The following is a 19019-nucleotide window of genomic DNA, read 5'->3' as shown; positions in this document are numbered from 1 at the left end:
TGCTGTATATTACATCCCCATGACTTATTTATTTTGAAACTGGAAATTTGTACCTTTGACCCCCTTTACCCATTTCACCTAACCCTCTACCTCCCTGTCAACCACCACTGTGTTCCTTGTATCTGTGAACTGTTTTTGTTTTTATTTTAATTTTTTAGAAAGAGAGAGAGATTGAGAGAGTGAGAGTGGGATGGTAAGAGGGGCAGAGAGAGAGGGAGAGAGAGAGAGAATCTTAAGCAGGCTCCATGCTCAGCATGGAGCCCAATGTGGAACTTGATCTCATTACCCAGAGATCATGATATGTACCCAAATCAAGAATTGGATGCTTAACCAACTGAGTCACTCAGGTGCCCTTTGTTTTGTTTTCTAAGTTCTACATATAAGTGAGATCATATGGTATTTGTCTTTCTCTGTCCGACTTATTTCACTTATCACAATGCCCTCTGAGTCCATCCATGTTGTTGCAAATGGCAAAATTTTATTTTTTATGGCTGAATAATACACCATTGTATATGTACACCACATTTCTTTATCCATTCATTGGTTGATGGATGCTTAGGTTGTTTCCATATCTTGGCTATTGTGAATAATGCTGCAGTGAACATGAGGTGCTTGTATCTTTTTGAGTTAGTATTTTCATTTTCTTCTAAGAGTACCCAGAAGTAGAACTGATGGATCATATGGTAGTTCTATTTTTAATTTTTTGAGGAACCTCTATATTGTTTTCCGTAGTGGCTGCACCGTTTATATTTCCACGAACAGTGCCCAAGAGTTCCCTTTTTTCACATCCTTGCCAACACTTACTTTTTTCCTGTCTTTCTGATAACAGCCATTCAACAGATGTGAGGTGATATATCATTGTAGTTTTGATTTGTATTACTCTGATGATTAGTGACATTGAACACATTTTCATGTAACTCTTGGTCATCTGTAAGTCTTTTTTTGAAAAATGTCCTCTGGTCCTTTGCTCATTTGTAATTGAATTTTTTTTTCTGTTGAGTTGTATGAGTTCTTTATGTATTTTGGATATTAACCCCTTATCAGATAAATGATTTGCAAATATTTTCTCCCATAGGTTGTCTTTTCATCTTGTTGATTATTTCCTTTGCTATGCATATTCAATTTTAAACTGAGCATTAACCTTTAAATAGCTTACGGGCTGTAGTCAGACTGCATTTGTATTACTTTAGCATTTTGACCATAGAGCTCTACGAATCTAATCATTATGGCCTTTTCTTATAGTTTGTTATCTCTTATTTATACATGATTAGCAGGCAAATTTCTCCTGGTTATTTTCAGTAACAAGGAGTTTTATGTTAGAAGAGAAAAGGAGCAAATCTCATGGCCTAGGGTAGATGGGGAAAAAGGAATCTGGCAACAGATAGTGGGAGCAAAATGCAGCAAACTTTTATAAGATTGTGTTGGCAAAGCACACGGCATAGTTTATTCAACTTTACAGTTGATAGGGTTATAGTTGCTTATTAAACAAAGGTGAGACACAGCATTACGGATCAAAACCAAATCCCACCATCAGTCACTGCTGAAAGAGGAATGTTGGACTGGATGGACCATGTCACATGACTAAATTACTGCATGTGAAGTCAACCCATTCTTTATTTTAGGGTTAGGTTTGGCTTGATTGGATTTTTCATTTATTTTGTTTCCTTTAAGCATTCGATGGTTATTGATGGAAAAGAATTGTCCTTTCTTTTTCCTTGCTTATCACTTCTTTAAATCAGTACTTCACTATTGACTCACCAAAAGGTTTAATGCTTGATTTAGGTATAAATAGCAACATGAATATAATTTTTCCTTAGTTTGCTTAATTCAATATCTTGATAGTTTTTCACCACAATTTTGGAAACATTTGTTTGTTATAAAGGACACTGTATGATTACATTTTTTTTTTTACTGAAGCCTAAATTTGTCTTTGACTTATTGCTCTGTATAAAACAAGTATCTTTTCTAAGTAATAGTCACATCCAAAATGGCAAAAGCCACATATCCTGTGATTAATAGGTTAATGGTTGGATTTACTAAAAATACTAACTCTACAGGTTGGGGTGCCCAAAGATTAGTCCTGCAATTACTCTAGTTGTACTTTGTTTTTGGAAGATATCATCTAGTCTCATGATTTAAAAAAAAATACTGTTCTCAGACATCTTTGAGATTGTAGTAAGACCAGTAAACCATTTATATGTAAATAATTACAATGAAAATGTAAGTTATAATAAACATGCTTCCAGCCCTTATCATTCTCAACTCAAGAATTGTATATTAGTTTCTAAATAAACAACTCTAATAGGCAATCTTAATCTTAATGCCCAAAGTTCAGCTCTTGATTTTTCTTCCTTCTCATATCTCCTTAAGTAAACAGTATCTGCATGTACCCAGCTGTTCAGGTCATATGCCACAGAGTCATTTGTGATTCTCTGTTTCTTTTTAACCCATAACCAATCTATTAGCAAGCCTTGTTGTCTTGCCAGATTTACCAGAATTCTGCTACTTCTCAACACATCCACCAGTGAGTGCTCCCTAAGGTAGTCTCCACTTGGGATACTGTAATAGCCTCTGAACTGCTTTTCCTTCTCCATTTCTCACCCCTCATCCTTGGTCCCTGTCTAATCTGTCATCTATTCTTTAGAGCAGACAGAATGATCCTTTTAAATTTTAGGTCAGATCTTGTTCCTTTCCTGTTGTAAAGCCTTGAATAGCTCCTAATCACAAGAATAGAATTTATTATTATTATTATTATTATTATTATTATTATTTTCTTTTTTTACAAGAATAGAATTTAGAGTGGATGGTGATCTCCAAGGCCCATACAATTTGGTGCCTCAGTGCCAGCCTGCCCTCATCTCTTATGCTCTGATTCTGCTGTTTAAGTACTCTGGCCTTGCTGCTGCTCTTGGAACACGATAGTCAAACTTCCATTTTGGAGCCTTTGTACTTGTCTTTCCTGTTTGGAAAATGTTCCTTTGGATATTCAGATATCTTATTCCCCTGTGTCATTTTTACCAGATCAGAGAGGCCTTCTCTGATACTACCTCTAACTAGCCCTTCCTTATCACATATCTGTTCTCTTGCCCTTCTTTACTTTCTTTTTAGCACAGATCAATGCTCAGTATCATGTTACACAATTATGTATGTATTTGTTTATTCTCTGTCTCTCCTCAGTAGGATGAGGCTCACTGACATATTGTCCCGGTTCAGTGCAGGTGCACCAACATTTGTTGAATAAATGAAATGTGGAGTCCAGATTTGTTTTGTTTTGTTTTTGGGTGGCAAGTAGCTAAGTAAATACTGGAGGAAACTAATATTTGATATTAGTGTCAGCGTGTGGTCTTTTCCTGGTTGTATTTAAGCTCATATTTTTTTCTAGGAATAAGTATACTTCCTGGATTAGAACATTTAGCTACAGCTGTTCGTGTTGGACATGTAAATCTCTTTGCTTTGTTATGCCATCTGCATGGCCCAGAGGGCTGGGAGAATTGGAGAGGGATCCACATGTGTTTTGTTATCATCCCTCAGTAGCTCCAAGTAATAGCTTGGCTAGCAGTGTTGTTAATCTAACAAACAAACAAAACCCTAAATTATGTTTTAAAAGATGATGGTTGTTTTATACTTTTTGTGTCATTAATGGTGACACTTATTATAGGCTGAATTGTATCCCTCTCAAATTCATTTGTTGAAGTCCTGGTCCTTAGCACCTCAGATTGTGACTGTATTCGGAGAGTTGGCCTTTAAGGAGGTAATTAAATTAAAATGAGGTGTTTAGGGTGGGCCCTAATCCAGGATGATTGGTGTCCTTATAAAAGGAGATTAGGACATACAGAGAGAGATACTAGGGATGCATGCACACAGAAAAAAGCTATGTCACAGTGAGAAGGTAATGAGAAGAGTGCAAGCCAGTAAGAAAGGCTTACTTTGTCACTAACCCTGTGGACACCTTGATCTTGAACTTCCAATCTCCGGAATACTGAGAAAATAAATTTTGTTGTTTAAGCCACCCCACTCTCTAGTACTTTATACAGCAGGCCTGGCAAACCAATATAAGGATTAAAAAGTGAAAATCAGTAGGATACCTGGATGGCACAGTTGGTTACGTGACTGGCGCTTGGCTTTGGCTCAGATCGTGATCTCAGGGTCATGATCTCAGGGTCATGAGATGGAGTCCCCAGAGTCTGCTTAAGACTTTTTCTCCCTCTCCTTCTGACCCCTTCACATTGCACTCACATGCATACATGTTCTCTTTCTCTCTCAAATAAATAAACGAGTCTTTTAAAAAAATAAATGTTAAAAAAATGAAAATCAGTAATAAAAATAGTGTGCCTGTTCTTTTTTTACTTATAGTTTGAAAATGAACTATGTGAACTGTGTTTTTTTTTTCTTTTTGGCTAGAAAAGGCTCAATATAAGTATATACTTGATTCTAGATCACTTTGAATTGATCAGACTTCAAATAAGCTATGGGAATGGAGACATGCTTTCCTATAATAGTACACATGGGAAATGACAAAATATCCTGCATTAAGGAATTCCTTTTGATGAAAACTACCATGTGCTATTGCTGAAATTAAATTTTAATTTTGACTTAGCTATCAGCTGTCTTTGCAACTGAACAAATCATTCAACATTACGGATCTTGGTTTAAGGTCTCTAAAATCTAGAGTTTCATTCACTTTTCATTAAGTAAACCACTACTTATTTATTATTTGCAGTATACTAGCTCCGGGTTTTTAGGATGAGGCAGTCATGGTTGCTGCCCTTATCGAGTTCATGGTAAAGCTGGGGAGGTGGTATGATAACAGCTAATTACAAAATGTTATAATGAGTGATGTGAGAGATACATAGGGTGGGGTGGGGTGGGGTGGGGTGGGAGGGATGTTTCGGGCTGACTATGCCAAACATTTCTTGTTCTGGGCTTAACAAGTGGTTTGTGGGAAAACTCCACAAATGGAAGATGGAAGTGAATTTAGACAGAAGTCTAAATGAGAAGTTTAAACTCAGAAGTTTATGAGATCATAAATTGCCTCATAAACCATGCTTTAGACTTTATCCAAATCATGCTTTAAACTTAATCTTATGGGTAGCTGGGAACCATTGGAGGGTTTTAAACTGATGCAAGCATTTCAGATTTGCATTGTAGGATGATAGCTCTATGGAAGTGTGGGATGAGTTGAGGCACATGATGAGGGCCAGAATCGATGCATATACTTTTTGTAATGATAGAGTGAAGGATAAGACTGAAATTGAGGTGCTGCTCCTGTGTCATGAAGATAGCATGGAAGGAGTATAGGCCAGAGGAGTAATCTGGAAAGCCCCATGAGAAGCAGTGGCCCTGGCCAAAGAGGAGGTGATGGAAACTAAAGCTTTTAAAGAGATAGTTTAAAGTACCTAGAGAGGAGGATAAGAGGGAGTAGCTCAGATGACCTCTGAATTTTTGCCTCAGTTTAGAGGTGTCAGTCCCTGAGATAAGAAATATAAATGGAGGAGGACAGTTTTGACCCCATAGTCTGCCAAACTTGATTATCTGCCACTCAAACAAAAATAATTTCAATCTCAGCCCCTTTGCCTGTGGTTCCCTTCACTTGGTTCTCTTTCCCTGCTATTTGTCCTGTAGAAAACTGTTCTTAAAGGCTCTTCTTGGAAGCCCTACTTAATCCTTGTGAATGGTTGCCATCTCTAACACTTTCTTTGTACTTATAAGTCTAAGTAGTTATCATTCTGCTTTTTATATTGCAGCTAGTTGTGTATCTCTCGGAGCATACTCATCTTTATTTTCTAAATGTCTAGGATATTGTTTTGAACATAACATGTGCTAAGTAAGTGTTTATTGGCCTAAGATGATGTAAAAGAAGAATGTAGTTGGTATAGGGTGAGTGTTAAATGTCAATTGAGTGGTATACATTTGCTGAGTTCTCAATACTTCAATCTTCCACAGTACTTTTGTTAACACAGTGAAGGTTGTTTTTGGAAGGAAATAAATAACAGTTGAAATTATCAATAACTTGAAGAAGGGTCCCTCTCCTCCAAAGAGTAGATGATACTTTTACTTTAAAAGATTTCTGGTTTTACTGTAGACTACTGTCTATAGACAATTTTATTTTTCTACCTTCTACTTTCTTTCAGAACTTTGAAGTTTTTAGCTAATTAATGTGACTTAAATGCCTTATATTTTATTTCACACATTAAAATTAACTCAAGGAAGCAAAAGTAGCTCTGAAAATTCCTGTGAACTATTTATTGGAAGAAGGTTAAAATTCAGTGTTTTAGCTAATAAATAAGAATAAGATGGCTGTTAACATGGCCTTTTTATACTACAATGATGGTAGAATTTAAAAAAGTAGATTGAGAAAGAACATGGTTATAGAATATAAATGTATTAACCCATATTGGCATTTAGAGAAGACTTTCTACAAAGCTAGCATTTGAAATATTAAATTGTTGTACTAATGCAACAAATCAAAGTAAGTTAAGCCTCATGCCCCTATTCTGCAATGCTCCTATTATGCACCAGACTTGCTCTATATAATGACAGTTGATGGCTTGGTTCACTAATCATCTCAGTTTAATTTTCAGTATCTTTGGAGCATCTAGAAAAGCACACCTGAATTAGAAAAGATTAGAAAACCCTTTTTTTTTTGTATTATAGGTTTTAGTATACATATATTACATGACATTAAAAATATATCTGGTTTTATGGAATTTAAATGTGCAGAATTGAGGGTTGCTGATGGGAGGTGAGTGGGGGTAATAGGGTAACTGGGTGATGGGCATTAAGGGGAGCACATTATGTAATGAGTACTGATGAATTATTGAAAACTACAACTGAAACTAATGATATACTGTATGTTGGCAAATTGAATTTAAATAAAAAAAATAAATCCACAGAATTAATAAAACAGAGCATTTCTTCTTTTCAGATTATTTGAAGTATCCAATGTAGGACCATTTCAGTAGGGGAGCTCATTCCTGTATGTATGTGTGAAGATGTGTCCATAGCCTAGCTCAGACTGACAGACTAAAGACAAGTGAGTGAACCAGGCTCTTTAAAAGCCAAAAACTTGGGCAGCCCAGGTGGCTCAGCGGTTCAGTGCCACCTTCAGCCCAGGGCCTGGTCCTGGAGACCTGGGATTGAGTCCCGCGTTGGGCTCCCTGCATGGAGCCTACTTCTCCCTCTGCCTGTGTTTCTGCCTCTCTCTCTCTCTCTCTGTGTCTCTCATGAATAAATAAATAAATAAAATCTTAAAAAAAAAGAGCCAAAAATTTTCCAAATTAGAGGAATCCTCTAAGGTCTGAGAAAGAGAAGAAGGGGAGGGTTGTACATTAGTGACAAAAAGAAAGGTTAGCAAGACATAGGCTTGGACTTACATTAGAATCATCTTTACTGTAAATGCCAACTAAAGTTTTTGTGTTGCTTATGAAAATATAACTGATTTTATACTAAAAAAGAAATGAGGAAATGGGAGTTATTTTACAGAATAACCTGAAATCTAATTTTTACTGATTGCTGATATTCCTCCAAGAGATGAGAGACTTTTCCAGATAACAAATGCACCCCTAACCTTTGGTGAAAGTCATCTGTTATCCTGAGTCACAGTCACTGAAGGGAATTGGTTAGATCCTGTAGGTAATTTGGCAGGGGTGGGGGGAGGGAAAAAAGGTTTAGTTTTCTTTTTTCCCCTCACAGGATTACCATGCCACCTTTATTTTCTGAAATAAAGTGAATCATTGAAAGTGTCACTTGACTTTAATCAATATTAAATAACGATATTGGGGTATTTCAGAAGACATAGGTAGAAATGATTTATAAATGTGAATAACTTGCAGGTTGCAGTTGCACTTATTTCGATGGAAGCACAATATTCTTATACAATGTTCTTTTCACATTTCTGCTTTGGCATTTATTATAAGGAACAAAACATTTCTGGAATGCTCATTTTAATTTCAAAGCTCAGGCTATTCTATGGAAAACATTTGGCGCATGGAAGATCTGAACAATAAGAGAGGAATGTTCAGTGGGAAGCATCATGAATTGTGGCACTTAAAATACATTTTGAAGGAACATTTAGACAATGATACTTATTATTCATTTTAAACAAAGATTTTAAACTAGGTACTATAATTTGTCTTAATCTGAACAAATATCTTTTAGCTCTTAATATATAAATTAGACTGACAATAGTGAGATATTTGCCTTTTGGAGTATGTGAAAACCCATGAATAAATCAGGCATATTATCATCTTTATTTAATACATAATAAAGACACATGGCCCTATTTCACTGCTTGTAAAACATATAGGATGTGCTCTGTTAACTGACTTCATCACATTTAGCACAGAGGACCCCAAGAGCAACACGAGGGTAGCCCCAGGACAAGGATCTCATAACATTTTTTGATTCATGAGGGGAATGGACTAGAAAATGAACATTAAATGTCAACCAATATTTGTGTCATGTTGTGCATTTTACAAGACATTTTACGTATTTAACATTCACACAGTTTTATAGGATAATATGATTGTTCTTTTCCAAAAAAGGGAACAAAGACTTGCTACAAGGCATTGCACTCTGGGTTGTGAACATGAGAATAAAGCAAATTAGAGTAAAGCAAAGGGTCTAGTGGATGGAGGAGGAGAATTCAAATAATTCAAAAATTATTTTCAACTGTGTATTTCCCCCATAGCTTGTAAGTTCTTTCTCAGTTCCTAATTAAAAAACTGGATCCATATACACAAGTAAACAAATATGTTGTGCTCTATAAGCAATAAACAAGCCAAACCTTTAGGGCCTACAGAGCAGGAAAGGTTATGTATAGTCCATTGTCAAACATGTGGTGCATGATTGTTATAAAATGCTTTGGCTACTTGATGATATGTAGGATTCTAGCTTTCCATAGGAGTTTCACGGCTTCCATTTTAAATACTGGATACAGGGTTTTTTTCTTCCTCTGCAATAGAGATCTTCCAGATTTGCTTATAAAAATGTTAATAAAATTTATGATTGGGATCCAAGGTGTAATTAAGAAGTGGATGTTTTTTACAGTGTAATTTTGTATGAGGTTTAGTTTCCAAATATAGATGCTTAATTTCTTCTTCTATTTCTTTTTTTTTTTTAAGATTTTATTTATTTATTTGAGAGAGAGAGAGCATGAGTGGGAGAAGGATTAGAGGGAGAGGGACAAGCAGACTCCTTGCTGATTGTGGAGCCTGATGCAGAGCGTGATCTCATGCCCCTGAGATCATGACCTGAGTGAAATCAAGAGTTGGACACTCAACTGACTGAGCCACGCAGGCACCCCAGGTGCTTAATTTCTATCTCTAAATATTGCTCTTATTATTAGTTTATTATTATTTTAAATGAATTTACAAAACTAATAATGCTCATATTCAGACAATTCAAAATATAGAGATTAAAAAGGCCCTCTTTTCAATTACCCCATTCATTAATCCATTTACATAATAAATATTGGACATCTACTTTGTGTGTTGTTATGGGTGTTGGAGAAAAAAAACACACTTTCTGCTTTCATGAAGTTTACATTTTAGTATTAGAAGCATGAAATAAACATATAAACAAAAAAGATCAGGTTTGGTAAGTGTTTTGAGGAAATGTAAAGTGGAATGAAGAGACAGAGAAAGTGGGGATGGGTTGTCAAGAAAATCTTCTTGATGCGAAACTCAGAACAAGACCTGTTTGAGAGACCTCCTGAATTAGGGGAGAGTGGAGGAGACAGATAAGAGAGATTACAAAAGGCCAATATGTAGGTCATAGTAATGATTTGGGTTTTGTCCCTCTGAGATAGGTAATAAGTGTTTCATGTTTCAGAATGGTACTGTACCCCCTCAACATTGATAATCTTTATACTCACCCTAAATAGACTAATACTTACTGACTTAATTAGGATTATTTTGCCTCCCTCTTAATACAGACTATAGGCTACAAAGTGATATAAATAATTATTATATACAAATATTTATACATACATATAAAATATATGTAATATATTTACCTGTTTTAGTAGTAAATTTGATAAGTTTCCATCCCTGTGCCTCTTCTTTCCTCATGTCCTCCCTTTCTCCTTTCCCACCTTCTTCCTTCTTTCCTTTTTATCTTTATTGGAAGTTCCATAGTGGCTGATAATATTGCTGTTGGTGCCTTGACTTGATTTAGGAGGGCGTACCAGTAGTACCAGGAATAAATCATGTTACTATGAAATACTTCCTTCTGTTTTGGGCTGTGATGTCCCAGGACTGTGTTCTCACAATTTGTCTGATGAATGGCTTATATTTTTCCAATTTTAGGTTACTACACTTGTCAATTGTCCCCAGAATCCTTCCAACAGGAAAAAAGGACGTTCAAAAAGAGCCAGAGTCCTTCTAGCTTCTGTGGAGGAAGCAACTTGGAATTTATTAGACAAGGGAGAGAAGATTGCCCAGGAAGCTACAGTTTTAAAGGAAGAACTTGCTTCTGCACTTGAGGAAGTACGCAAAGAAAGTGAGTACACTAATTCTGGTTGGGAGCAAACTGTATATCCTTAGGGTGTTAGTTATGGAATTAGATTTGTGAGTGTTTTGTTTTTGTTGACTTGAGTTTATTAGTCTTTTGTAGAGCTCTGAGGAGCTCGCTGTGGGAGGCGGAATGGCTCATTAGCTCCACGGCTCAAGAGTACTACTCCCAGTTCTTTCCCTGTAGGCCACCTTCTCTCCATCATGTGCCACAGTCTACCCATAATAAACAAAGAGAAGTGTATCCTGTTTTGTCATAGAATATAATGAGAAATGACTAATGAAGCTGAAGGTGTATTTTCCCACACATAAATAAATTATAAAATTCCTAGTTAATAGTTGGAAATAATAAATTATGAACCTGGCCACTTAAGAGTACATTTTGTTTTTATATTCTAGAGATTTAGAATTCCTAAACTTAAAAAGACATGCTTTGCAAAACCTATGCATAAATCAAATTGTTGCTATGTTGATATTATAAAGTGAACATGTACTTTTTACCTTTTGATGTGTTTACTTAGGTAATAACAACAGTTTTCTAATGAATGTAAGTCTCATTGCAGTCTGTTTTTAAAAGAACTGCCCTATTTTTGTATGAGCTTGCTGCAAGGAACTATTTTGAGAGGATAAGAAAACTTAAATATGTCCTGTTCAGCTTTGTGAAGAGACTTGGTGTGTTTGGATATTTCCCTTCCCAACGTAACTTTATGAAAATCATGAATTGTTTGTTAATTAAATAATGAAAATGAATATATTTCCTTTAATAAACTTTAGGTCAAATGTAGGGGAGTTATTTTTATTTGTTATATATAAACTTTATATGTGATTTATATTTTACTGAGACTCTTCAGAAAATATTAAAAAAACCATAATGCCTGAGATAATTTCACCTGAATTCATCACTCCTCCCTGCTACCTTAGACCCATTCTTTGTCCTATCCTCTCTGTCCTGGTACTATCATCCACATAGTCATCACGTCAGTGTAGACCCTTCATTTATCATTTCACCCTGTCTTCCAGTTAGTCTCTAAGTTTAACAAATTCTGTCTCCTTTTGTCTCTCAGAAATTTCCCTCTTCTCCATTACTGATGTTGCCTCCTGAATTCAGGATTACTGCATTAGCCTTAACTTATACCAAAGCCAAATATATCTTTTAAAAATGAAAATATGCTCATTTTACTTCTATGCTTAAAATCCTTTTAAAATAGCTTTTGAAGGATTAGAGGGACTGTCTTTCTGGATCAAGTTCAGACTTTTAAACCTAGGTCCCTCAGCATTTCATAATTGGTCTTCTATCATTCTCTCCTTTCTCATTTTCTGATTCTGTCCCCCTTTCAAACTTTCCTACAAACAAGAACTTGAAGTATCTTAAATGGCCCATGTTGTCTTATGCCTCTGCACCTCTGTTACCAGCTATTCCCTTTCAATCAGCCAATCGTTCATTGCAACAGAACTCAACCCAGGTCTTTTCCAGGAATTGCATACTGACCTCATAATGCTGATTTAGATGTCTCTCTTCTGTGTTCCTGCAGACTCTGAGTATCTCTTTCATAGGATTTACACCACACTTTGATTTACTTGGTCGGTAAATCTAGATTCTAAATTCCTTGAAGGTGGCAAATACCAGGTGTTATTTGATGAGCAATACCTGATACATAACATATCATAACAACCACCTGATAAATTTTTTTAAATAAATAAAAAATGGAGCATCATTTTGTCACTTTATATTATAAAATTATGTAATGATTTTTATCTTTGCATTTATTTTTAAAAAAGATTTTATCTATTTATTTGAGAGAGAGAGAAAGAGAGGGGGAATGAGAATATAAGCAGGGGAAGGGGCAGAAGGAGAAGCAGACTTTGGGGCTCTATTCCAGGACCTGGGGATGGTGACCCAAGCTGAAGGCAAATGCTTAACCACTGAGCCACCCAGGTGCCCTTATCTTTGCATTCATGACATATTATCTTTTATGTTTTTTTTTTTTCTGAGTCTTTTGGTAAGGAATATAAACGCTATTCTGGTATTGTTTTGGTCACATAATGTAGTGTATTTGAAAACATAGTTTTTATAAACTACCGATAATATGTAAGACATTGGTCATTCTTAGCAGAGAACAGTAATAGCATAAGCTGTCGTGAAACGATATATCTCTAAAAAAAGTAAGTTAACAGTTTTTGGCTCAATAAAAGAAAATTATTTTAAAGAGAAGGTCTCAAAGAGAAATATGTTTTGATTCTAGGATTATGCAGTACATCCTTCACTGTGTTCTATTATAATGTGTGAAATCGTATTATGTGATATATATGGCATATGCTGTATACACAACAAATACATTTGGTTAAAAATCACCAAGTGCTTTATACTCTGATTCTTTTTGACAAACTGCCAAATTGAACTACTGCCACTTGAGTGTGGGAGGAAAGCAGTGAAATGGCAAATGGTTCTGGAATTTGGGGAATGGCCAATGCTTATCCTATGGATAGCAGAGATAGTAACAGTGAGAGCACTGTTTCGAAAAACTTGGAAGGAATTTTAGCTCTGTGGTAGGGTTGAAGTATCAGGAGAATGAATTCTGATTCAAGTAACTCTTTGATACTAGAAACATATTTTAGTTTCCTGCCTTTTTGTTTTTTTTAAGGGCTTTGTCCAGTGGCATAATATGAAGGACTAATGAAGAGCAAAAAATAAGTTCAAAGTATTTGGGAAAGTGAAAAAATATTGGAGGTAGAAGGATATTTTTATTTATATATTCATTGACTTATTTTCAAGGAGAATTTGACACTAATTTAGAAAATTTCTTCTACTAAAGACTGTAATTTATGTAGCATTATAACAGGATTCTGTTTTATTCTGTTTACTGAATTTTTTGGCTGTAGTTAGAGACTTGAAATGATAAATAATGTTAGCATTTAATTACCTAAAGAATTTGCCTATGGAAGATAAGGGCATGGATAGTATTAGGGAGGATGGTGAAAGCAAAGGTCATAAGTGGGCAGACCTGTAGAGATGCAGCAAAGGTGGCCCACATAGTGATTATTTATCTTTCCCTCATGATCCTACAGCTTACCCCTATATTTACATCTATAGAATGGCAAAGTATTAAAGTATTTTATTTAAGTGGTTTTAGAATATTCACATAACAGTTAGCTAGGAATTAGCTAAGAATTGTTTATAATGTTTGGACTACATGTTTTGTCTATAGCATATATGCTACCTTCCTATAGCCTCTTGTGTACCCCTGCAATGTATAGACATTGCTTCTAAGTCACACAGTTGGTTATATTTAAAGCTTTTTAATGGTTTACTGAGAATAAGAAATATAGGAAAATGCATACATTATTGTGAACACTCAATATGGTTTCACATTGTAAACACACAATGTAACCTCCACCCAGATCAAGTAATAGAAACTTATCAGAATCCTTAAAGCACCCCTTGTGCCTCCAACCAGTTACTACTTCCTCACCTCAAAGGTAACAATTATCCTAGGTTCTTACATAGGTTCATTTTTTGATTCTTTTGACTTTACGTAAGTAGGATCATATAGTTTGCTATCCCTTGAGTTTGATTTCTTTTGCTCAATGTTACACTTGTGAGATCTCAACATATAGTAGTTCATTAATTTCATTGATGAATAGATCATAATTTATTTATCCATGTTAGATTGATGGATAGTTGAGTTTTTTTTTTTCAGTTTTTGGCCTTAATAAGTAGTGCTGCTGTGTACTTATTTGTGCATTACTTTTGGTGTGTGAATGTACATTATGCTGGGCTACACTTAGGATGAAATTTCTAGTTCATAAGGTATACACTCAGCTTTAATAGATTTTTACCAAACAGTTTTCCAAAGTGGATTTTCCAACTGACATTCTCATCACTAATGTATAAGAATTCCAGTTGCTCTCTACATTCTAGCTAACTTGGTGTTAGTAAGTGTTAGTGTTTTTGATTCAAGTGTATGTAGTGGTTTTATATTGTAGTTTTAATTTTTATTTCTCTAGTGACTTTTTGTGTGTTCTAGATGTGAGTCTTTTGTTAGTTGCGGTTATTAAAAATGTCTTCACTCTTTCATTATATTAAGCATTTTTGATATTTAGAAGCAATTTTGAAAAATTCCATTTAATTATCTTATTCCTTTATGGAAAGAGATTTTTCTGTTCTGTTAAAAAAAAACTTAAAAAAACTTTGCCTATTGTGAATCAAGATAATCTCATATGATTTCATATGAAATGAATATTTTCTCGTATGAAATCATCTACAGTCTTTATTGTTTTGCCATTACAATCTACCTAGAAATAAATTTTTATGAATGGTGTGAGTTAGGGTTCATGATTCATTTTCTTTTTCATATGGGAATTCGTTTGATTCAGTATTATGTGGATGCAATAGAAGTTTAATTGTATCAGTATAGCTATTGAAAAAAATTATTCTTTCTCAATTGAATTTCTTTTGCACCTTTTTTGAAAATCACTTGACCATTATCTGTCTACTTAGGAACTCTGTTCTGTTCATTGATTTGTATGTCTGCCCTTATACAAATAACATGTTGTCTTGATTATTGTACCTCAGAGTAAATGTTAAAATAAAAATTATCTTGATTTTGTAATTCTAGATCCCTTGCACTTCCATAGAAATTTTTGAACCAGCTTCTTAATTTTTACAAGAAAGCCTGCTGGGATTTTTATTGGGATTAAATTGGATGTATATATCAATTTGTGCTGAACTGACATTTTAATAGTAAAGAGTCTTCTGATTCAAAAACATGTATTCATTTTTGTGATATTGTAAAATACTTTAAAGATTTAAATTTTATATCTATCTATTTGTATTTATTTATTTATTAAAGATTTATTTACTTTAGAGAGAGAAAAAGAGGGAGCATGAGTAGAAGGAGGGGCAGAGGAGGAGAGAGAATTTCAAGTGGACTCTGCTGAGCAGAGAGCTGGACGTGGGGCTCAATTTCATGACCATGAGATCATAACCAGAGGGAAACCAAGAGAAGGGTGCTCAACCAGCTGTGCCATCCAGACACCCCTTTTACATATATGTTTAAATTTAGGATACTTTCCCCCTGCTCTTCCAATCTGTTTGTAAGTCTATCCAGTGAACTTTTCACATTACTTGCTGTACATTTTTAATTTTTGAATTTTCATTTGTTTTTAAAAAATAGTTTTCATTTCTATGGAAACAGAAATAGCTTTCATTTGTCTAACTTCTTTCCAAATTCCAATTCCCTGCTGAAGTTTTCATCTTGCCATTATTTCTCTTGAACATTTCAATTATAGTTAATTTCTCTATACAGATATATGGCTCTCTTATAGACTTCTTTTCTAAAATTTTTATTTATTTTATTTTTATTTTTTTAAAAGATTTTTATTTATTTATTCATGAGAGACCCACAGAGAGAGAGAGAGAGAGAGAGGCAGAGACACAGGCAGAGGGAGAAGCAGCCTCCATGTAGGGAGCCTGACGTGGGACTGGATCCCGGGTCTCCAAGATCAGGCCCTGGACTGAAGGCGGTGCTAAACTGCTGAGCCACCCAGGCTGCCCTCTTTTTTTTAAAAGATTTTATTTATTTATTCATGAGACACACACACACACAGAGGCAGAGATGTAGGCAAAGGGATAAGCAGGATCCCTGCAGGAAGCCCAGTGTGGGACTTGATCCCCAGACCCAGGATCATTCCCTGAGCCGAAGGCAGACACTCAACCACTAAGTCACCCAAGCATCCTTATGGGTTTGTTTCTATTGTCTGTTCTTTTGCTTTTTCAAGTACCTCATTTTGTTTCCTGGTATCTTGGATACTTTTTGATTGGATGCTGGGCGTTTTGTATGACAGATTGTAGAATTAATTTTTAAAGGTTGGCCTAGTTTTGGCTAGCTGTTATTCTTGGGTGTAGCACCTCAGAAATCTGAATTGAAAGTATGAGATATTTTGGATTTCCTCCTAGGCGGACTCAGAGCTCCAGTTTTGTCTCCCTGACTTTCTGAAGGAGGGAAAAACTATTCCCTTCTCTTAGCTGCCATATTCTTTTGACTTCTGTCTTATTCAATCTTTCTACCATTTGCTTTCTCATAATCATAACCAGAAAGTCATCACCAGGTGCATTTTTAGGATACAAATATCAAAAACAAATATTAAAAACTCATTAAAAATAGGATGAATATTTTAAGGCCTTGGGTATGTAATAGAGTTTATTAAATATGAAACAAAAAGCTGTAAAGAAAAGACTAATGTATTCTATCAAAATTAAGAACTTTTTTATATCAAAAAATTCTTAAAGAAAATGAAAAGACACAACTGAGGAAAATATTGACAATAAGGGATAATCAAAAGAACACAAATCAATAAGCAAAATAAAATTGATATAAAAAGAATTTTACAGAGGAATAAACAGTGAAAATGTAAAGAGACATTCAGCTTCACTGGTGATCAGAGATATGCAAAAGAGGTATCATTTTATGCAATTCAGTTGGCAGAAATTTAAAAATCTGACATGTTAGAAAGACTTTGAAGTAACAAGATCTTTTATACATTGCTTGGTGGAGTGTAAATTGGTACAACTACTTTGAAAAACAGTTTGGATATGTCACTTTTGTTAAATGCCAAAGTTCCATATATATGTGGGTATGTTTCTGGACTCAAATCAATTATATTTCTAGTGTTGTTAATGTATAGAAATGCAGTTGATTTTTTTTAGATTGGTACTTTTTCAGGTATTATCTCTGAAATGAAACATTTGGATGGTTATTTTTAAAAAGAAAAGAAACATTTGACACATGCAAACACACATGGCCTGTTTCTTTGGGATTTCTTATGATGATAAGATTACTTTATTTGGCTTATTGTGAGAAACTAATTTTACAAAAGTGATATGATACAGTATGTGGCATTTGCTGTTCATACATGAAATTGCAAAGAACAGGGAATTATAACAGATGCAAAAATATGTCTTTATGTGTATATATATTCTTTCTATTCATAAACATTCTTTAGTTTGCTGTTTGGAAAAGAAGATAACTAGTGATATGGATTTAGCAAAAGTCTTAAAGATTTGTCAGTTAAATTTAAAGTTGTGGAGGAAACTTAATTGAAGTTTACTTTACACGTAACTTAGTGGTACTGTGAGTTCCCTACAGAGGGTAGGCTCCTCAATCATCCTGGTTTTATTTTATTTTATTTTATTTTTTTATTTATGATAGTCACAGAGAGAGAGAGAGAGGCAGAGACACAGGCAGAGGGAGAAGCAGGCTCCATGCACCGGGAGCCCGACGTGGTACTTGATCCCGGGTCTCCAGGATCGCGCCCTGGGCCAAAGGCAGGCGCCAAACTGCTGTGCCACCCAGGGATCCCCCATCCTGGTTTTAGATTTTGCTTTCAGTTGTAAAAAAAAAAATTAGATGGAATTATAGATTTGAATTGCAAGTGAAAAAAATACTCTTTTGTGTTTTCTTCAGTGCTTTGATAAAAAAAGGAAAAGGACACAAATTATGTGACATATTAAATAAACCTGGTTCAGAGTTTGTTCCAATTTTGAATAAAATAGAGAGAAGGATTGTAGAAAGGAAGTGAATAGTCAGTATTTCACTGAGGTATAGTTAAGAGAGAGAGACAATTACAAGAGAAACCATATTTAGTCTCTTATGCCCTTTATTTATTTGTAAACATTTGTTAATATTTACAACATTTGCCTGATATTTACCTACTTTGGTTAAAAATTTGATATCTGTATTTGGTTGTATTTTGGGCCCTGTGAATATAGAGATAGTCTATTGGGGTAAGTAGACATGTAAACAGTTGAAATAATGTCTGGTAAATGCCACTGTAATGGTATGTCTTAAGAGCTGTCGAAGCACATGTGAAGGAGCAATAAAATAGTGACTCTAAATCTCCCTTTTCCTTTGTTTTACCATTAAGTTGGGAAAGAGGAATCTCTCCCATAGGAGGATAGGTGAGTACATATAAAATTGAGAGGAAGATTTGGTCTATGTCTAGCCTGTCTTTTTTCAGAGTCTTGCATTTCTTTCTCTTTTATTTAAAAAAATTTAAATTTTTATTGAAATCTTTGTATAGGCCAGGCTCCATTCTCCGTTAGGCTCACAGAAGTGAACTAGGCAGACAAAGCTTGCCCTCATAGAGCTGACGTATATTTTAGTGGGAAGACAGGTAGTAAACAAGTAAACAGACTTACTTTTAATTCTTAAAGGTTATCAGATTCTTTTTCCTTTGAACATTTAGACATAATGTTAATAGTTTTCTCATGCAGACACTATCTGCTTTATTAATAATTATACAATGTTAGATTCCTAATAACATATTGTTGACCTTGAATAATACAGGAGTTAGGGATCCTGATCCCCATGTGGTTCAAAATCCCTGTATAACTTTTGACTCCCCTAGAACTTAACTATTAATAGTCTAGTGTTGACCAGAAGCCTTACTGGTAACATAAACAGCTGATTAACATATATTTCATATATTATACATATTATATACTGTAGT

General features: G+C 34.8%; 1 protein-coding gene across 7 annotated transcripts in view; it reads left to right on the top strand.

Annotated features, from left to right (window-relative positions):
- Positions 1–19019, top strand: part of CTNNA3 (catenin alpha 3) — a 1666571-nt gene that overhangs the window by 68086 nt on the left and 1579466 nt on the right. For all 7 annotated transcript variants that reach the window (XM_038534069.1, XM_038534067.1, XM_038534068.1 and 4 more), the window contains one exon: positions 10308–10500. In XM_038534069.1, the coding sequence (XP_038389997.1) occupies positions 10308–10500 (193 nt within the window). The remainder of the gene's footprint in view (positions 1–10307; positions 10501–19019) is intronic.

The sequence above is a fragment of the Canis lupus genome, chromosome 4 (genome assembly GCF_011100685.1).
Source record: "Canis lupus familiaris isolate Mischka breed German Shepherd chromosome 4, alternate assembly UU_Cfam_GSD_1.0, whole genome shotgun sequence".
NCBI lineage: Eukaryota > Metazoa > Chordata > Mammalia > Carnivora > Canidae > Canis > Canis lupus.
Note: the sequence above shows the minus strand (reverse complement) of the source record. Positions and strands in the feature narration are given on the sequence as shown.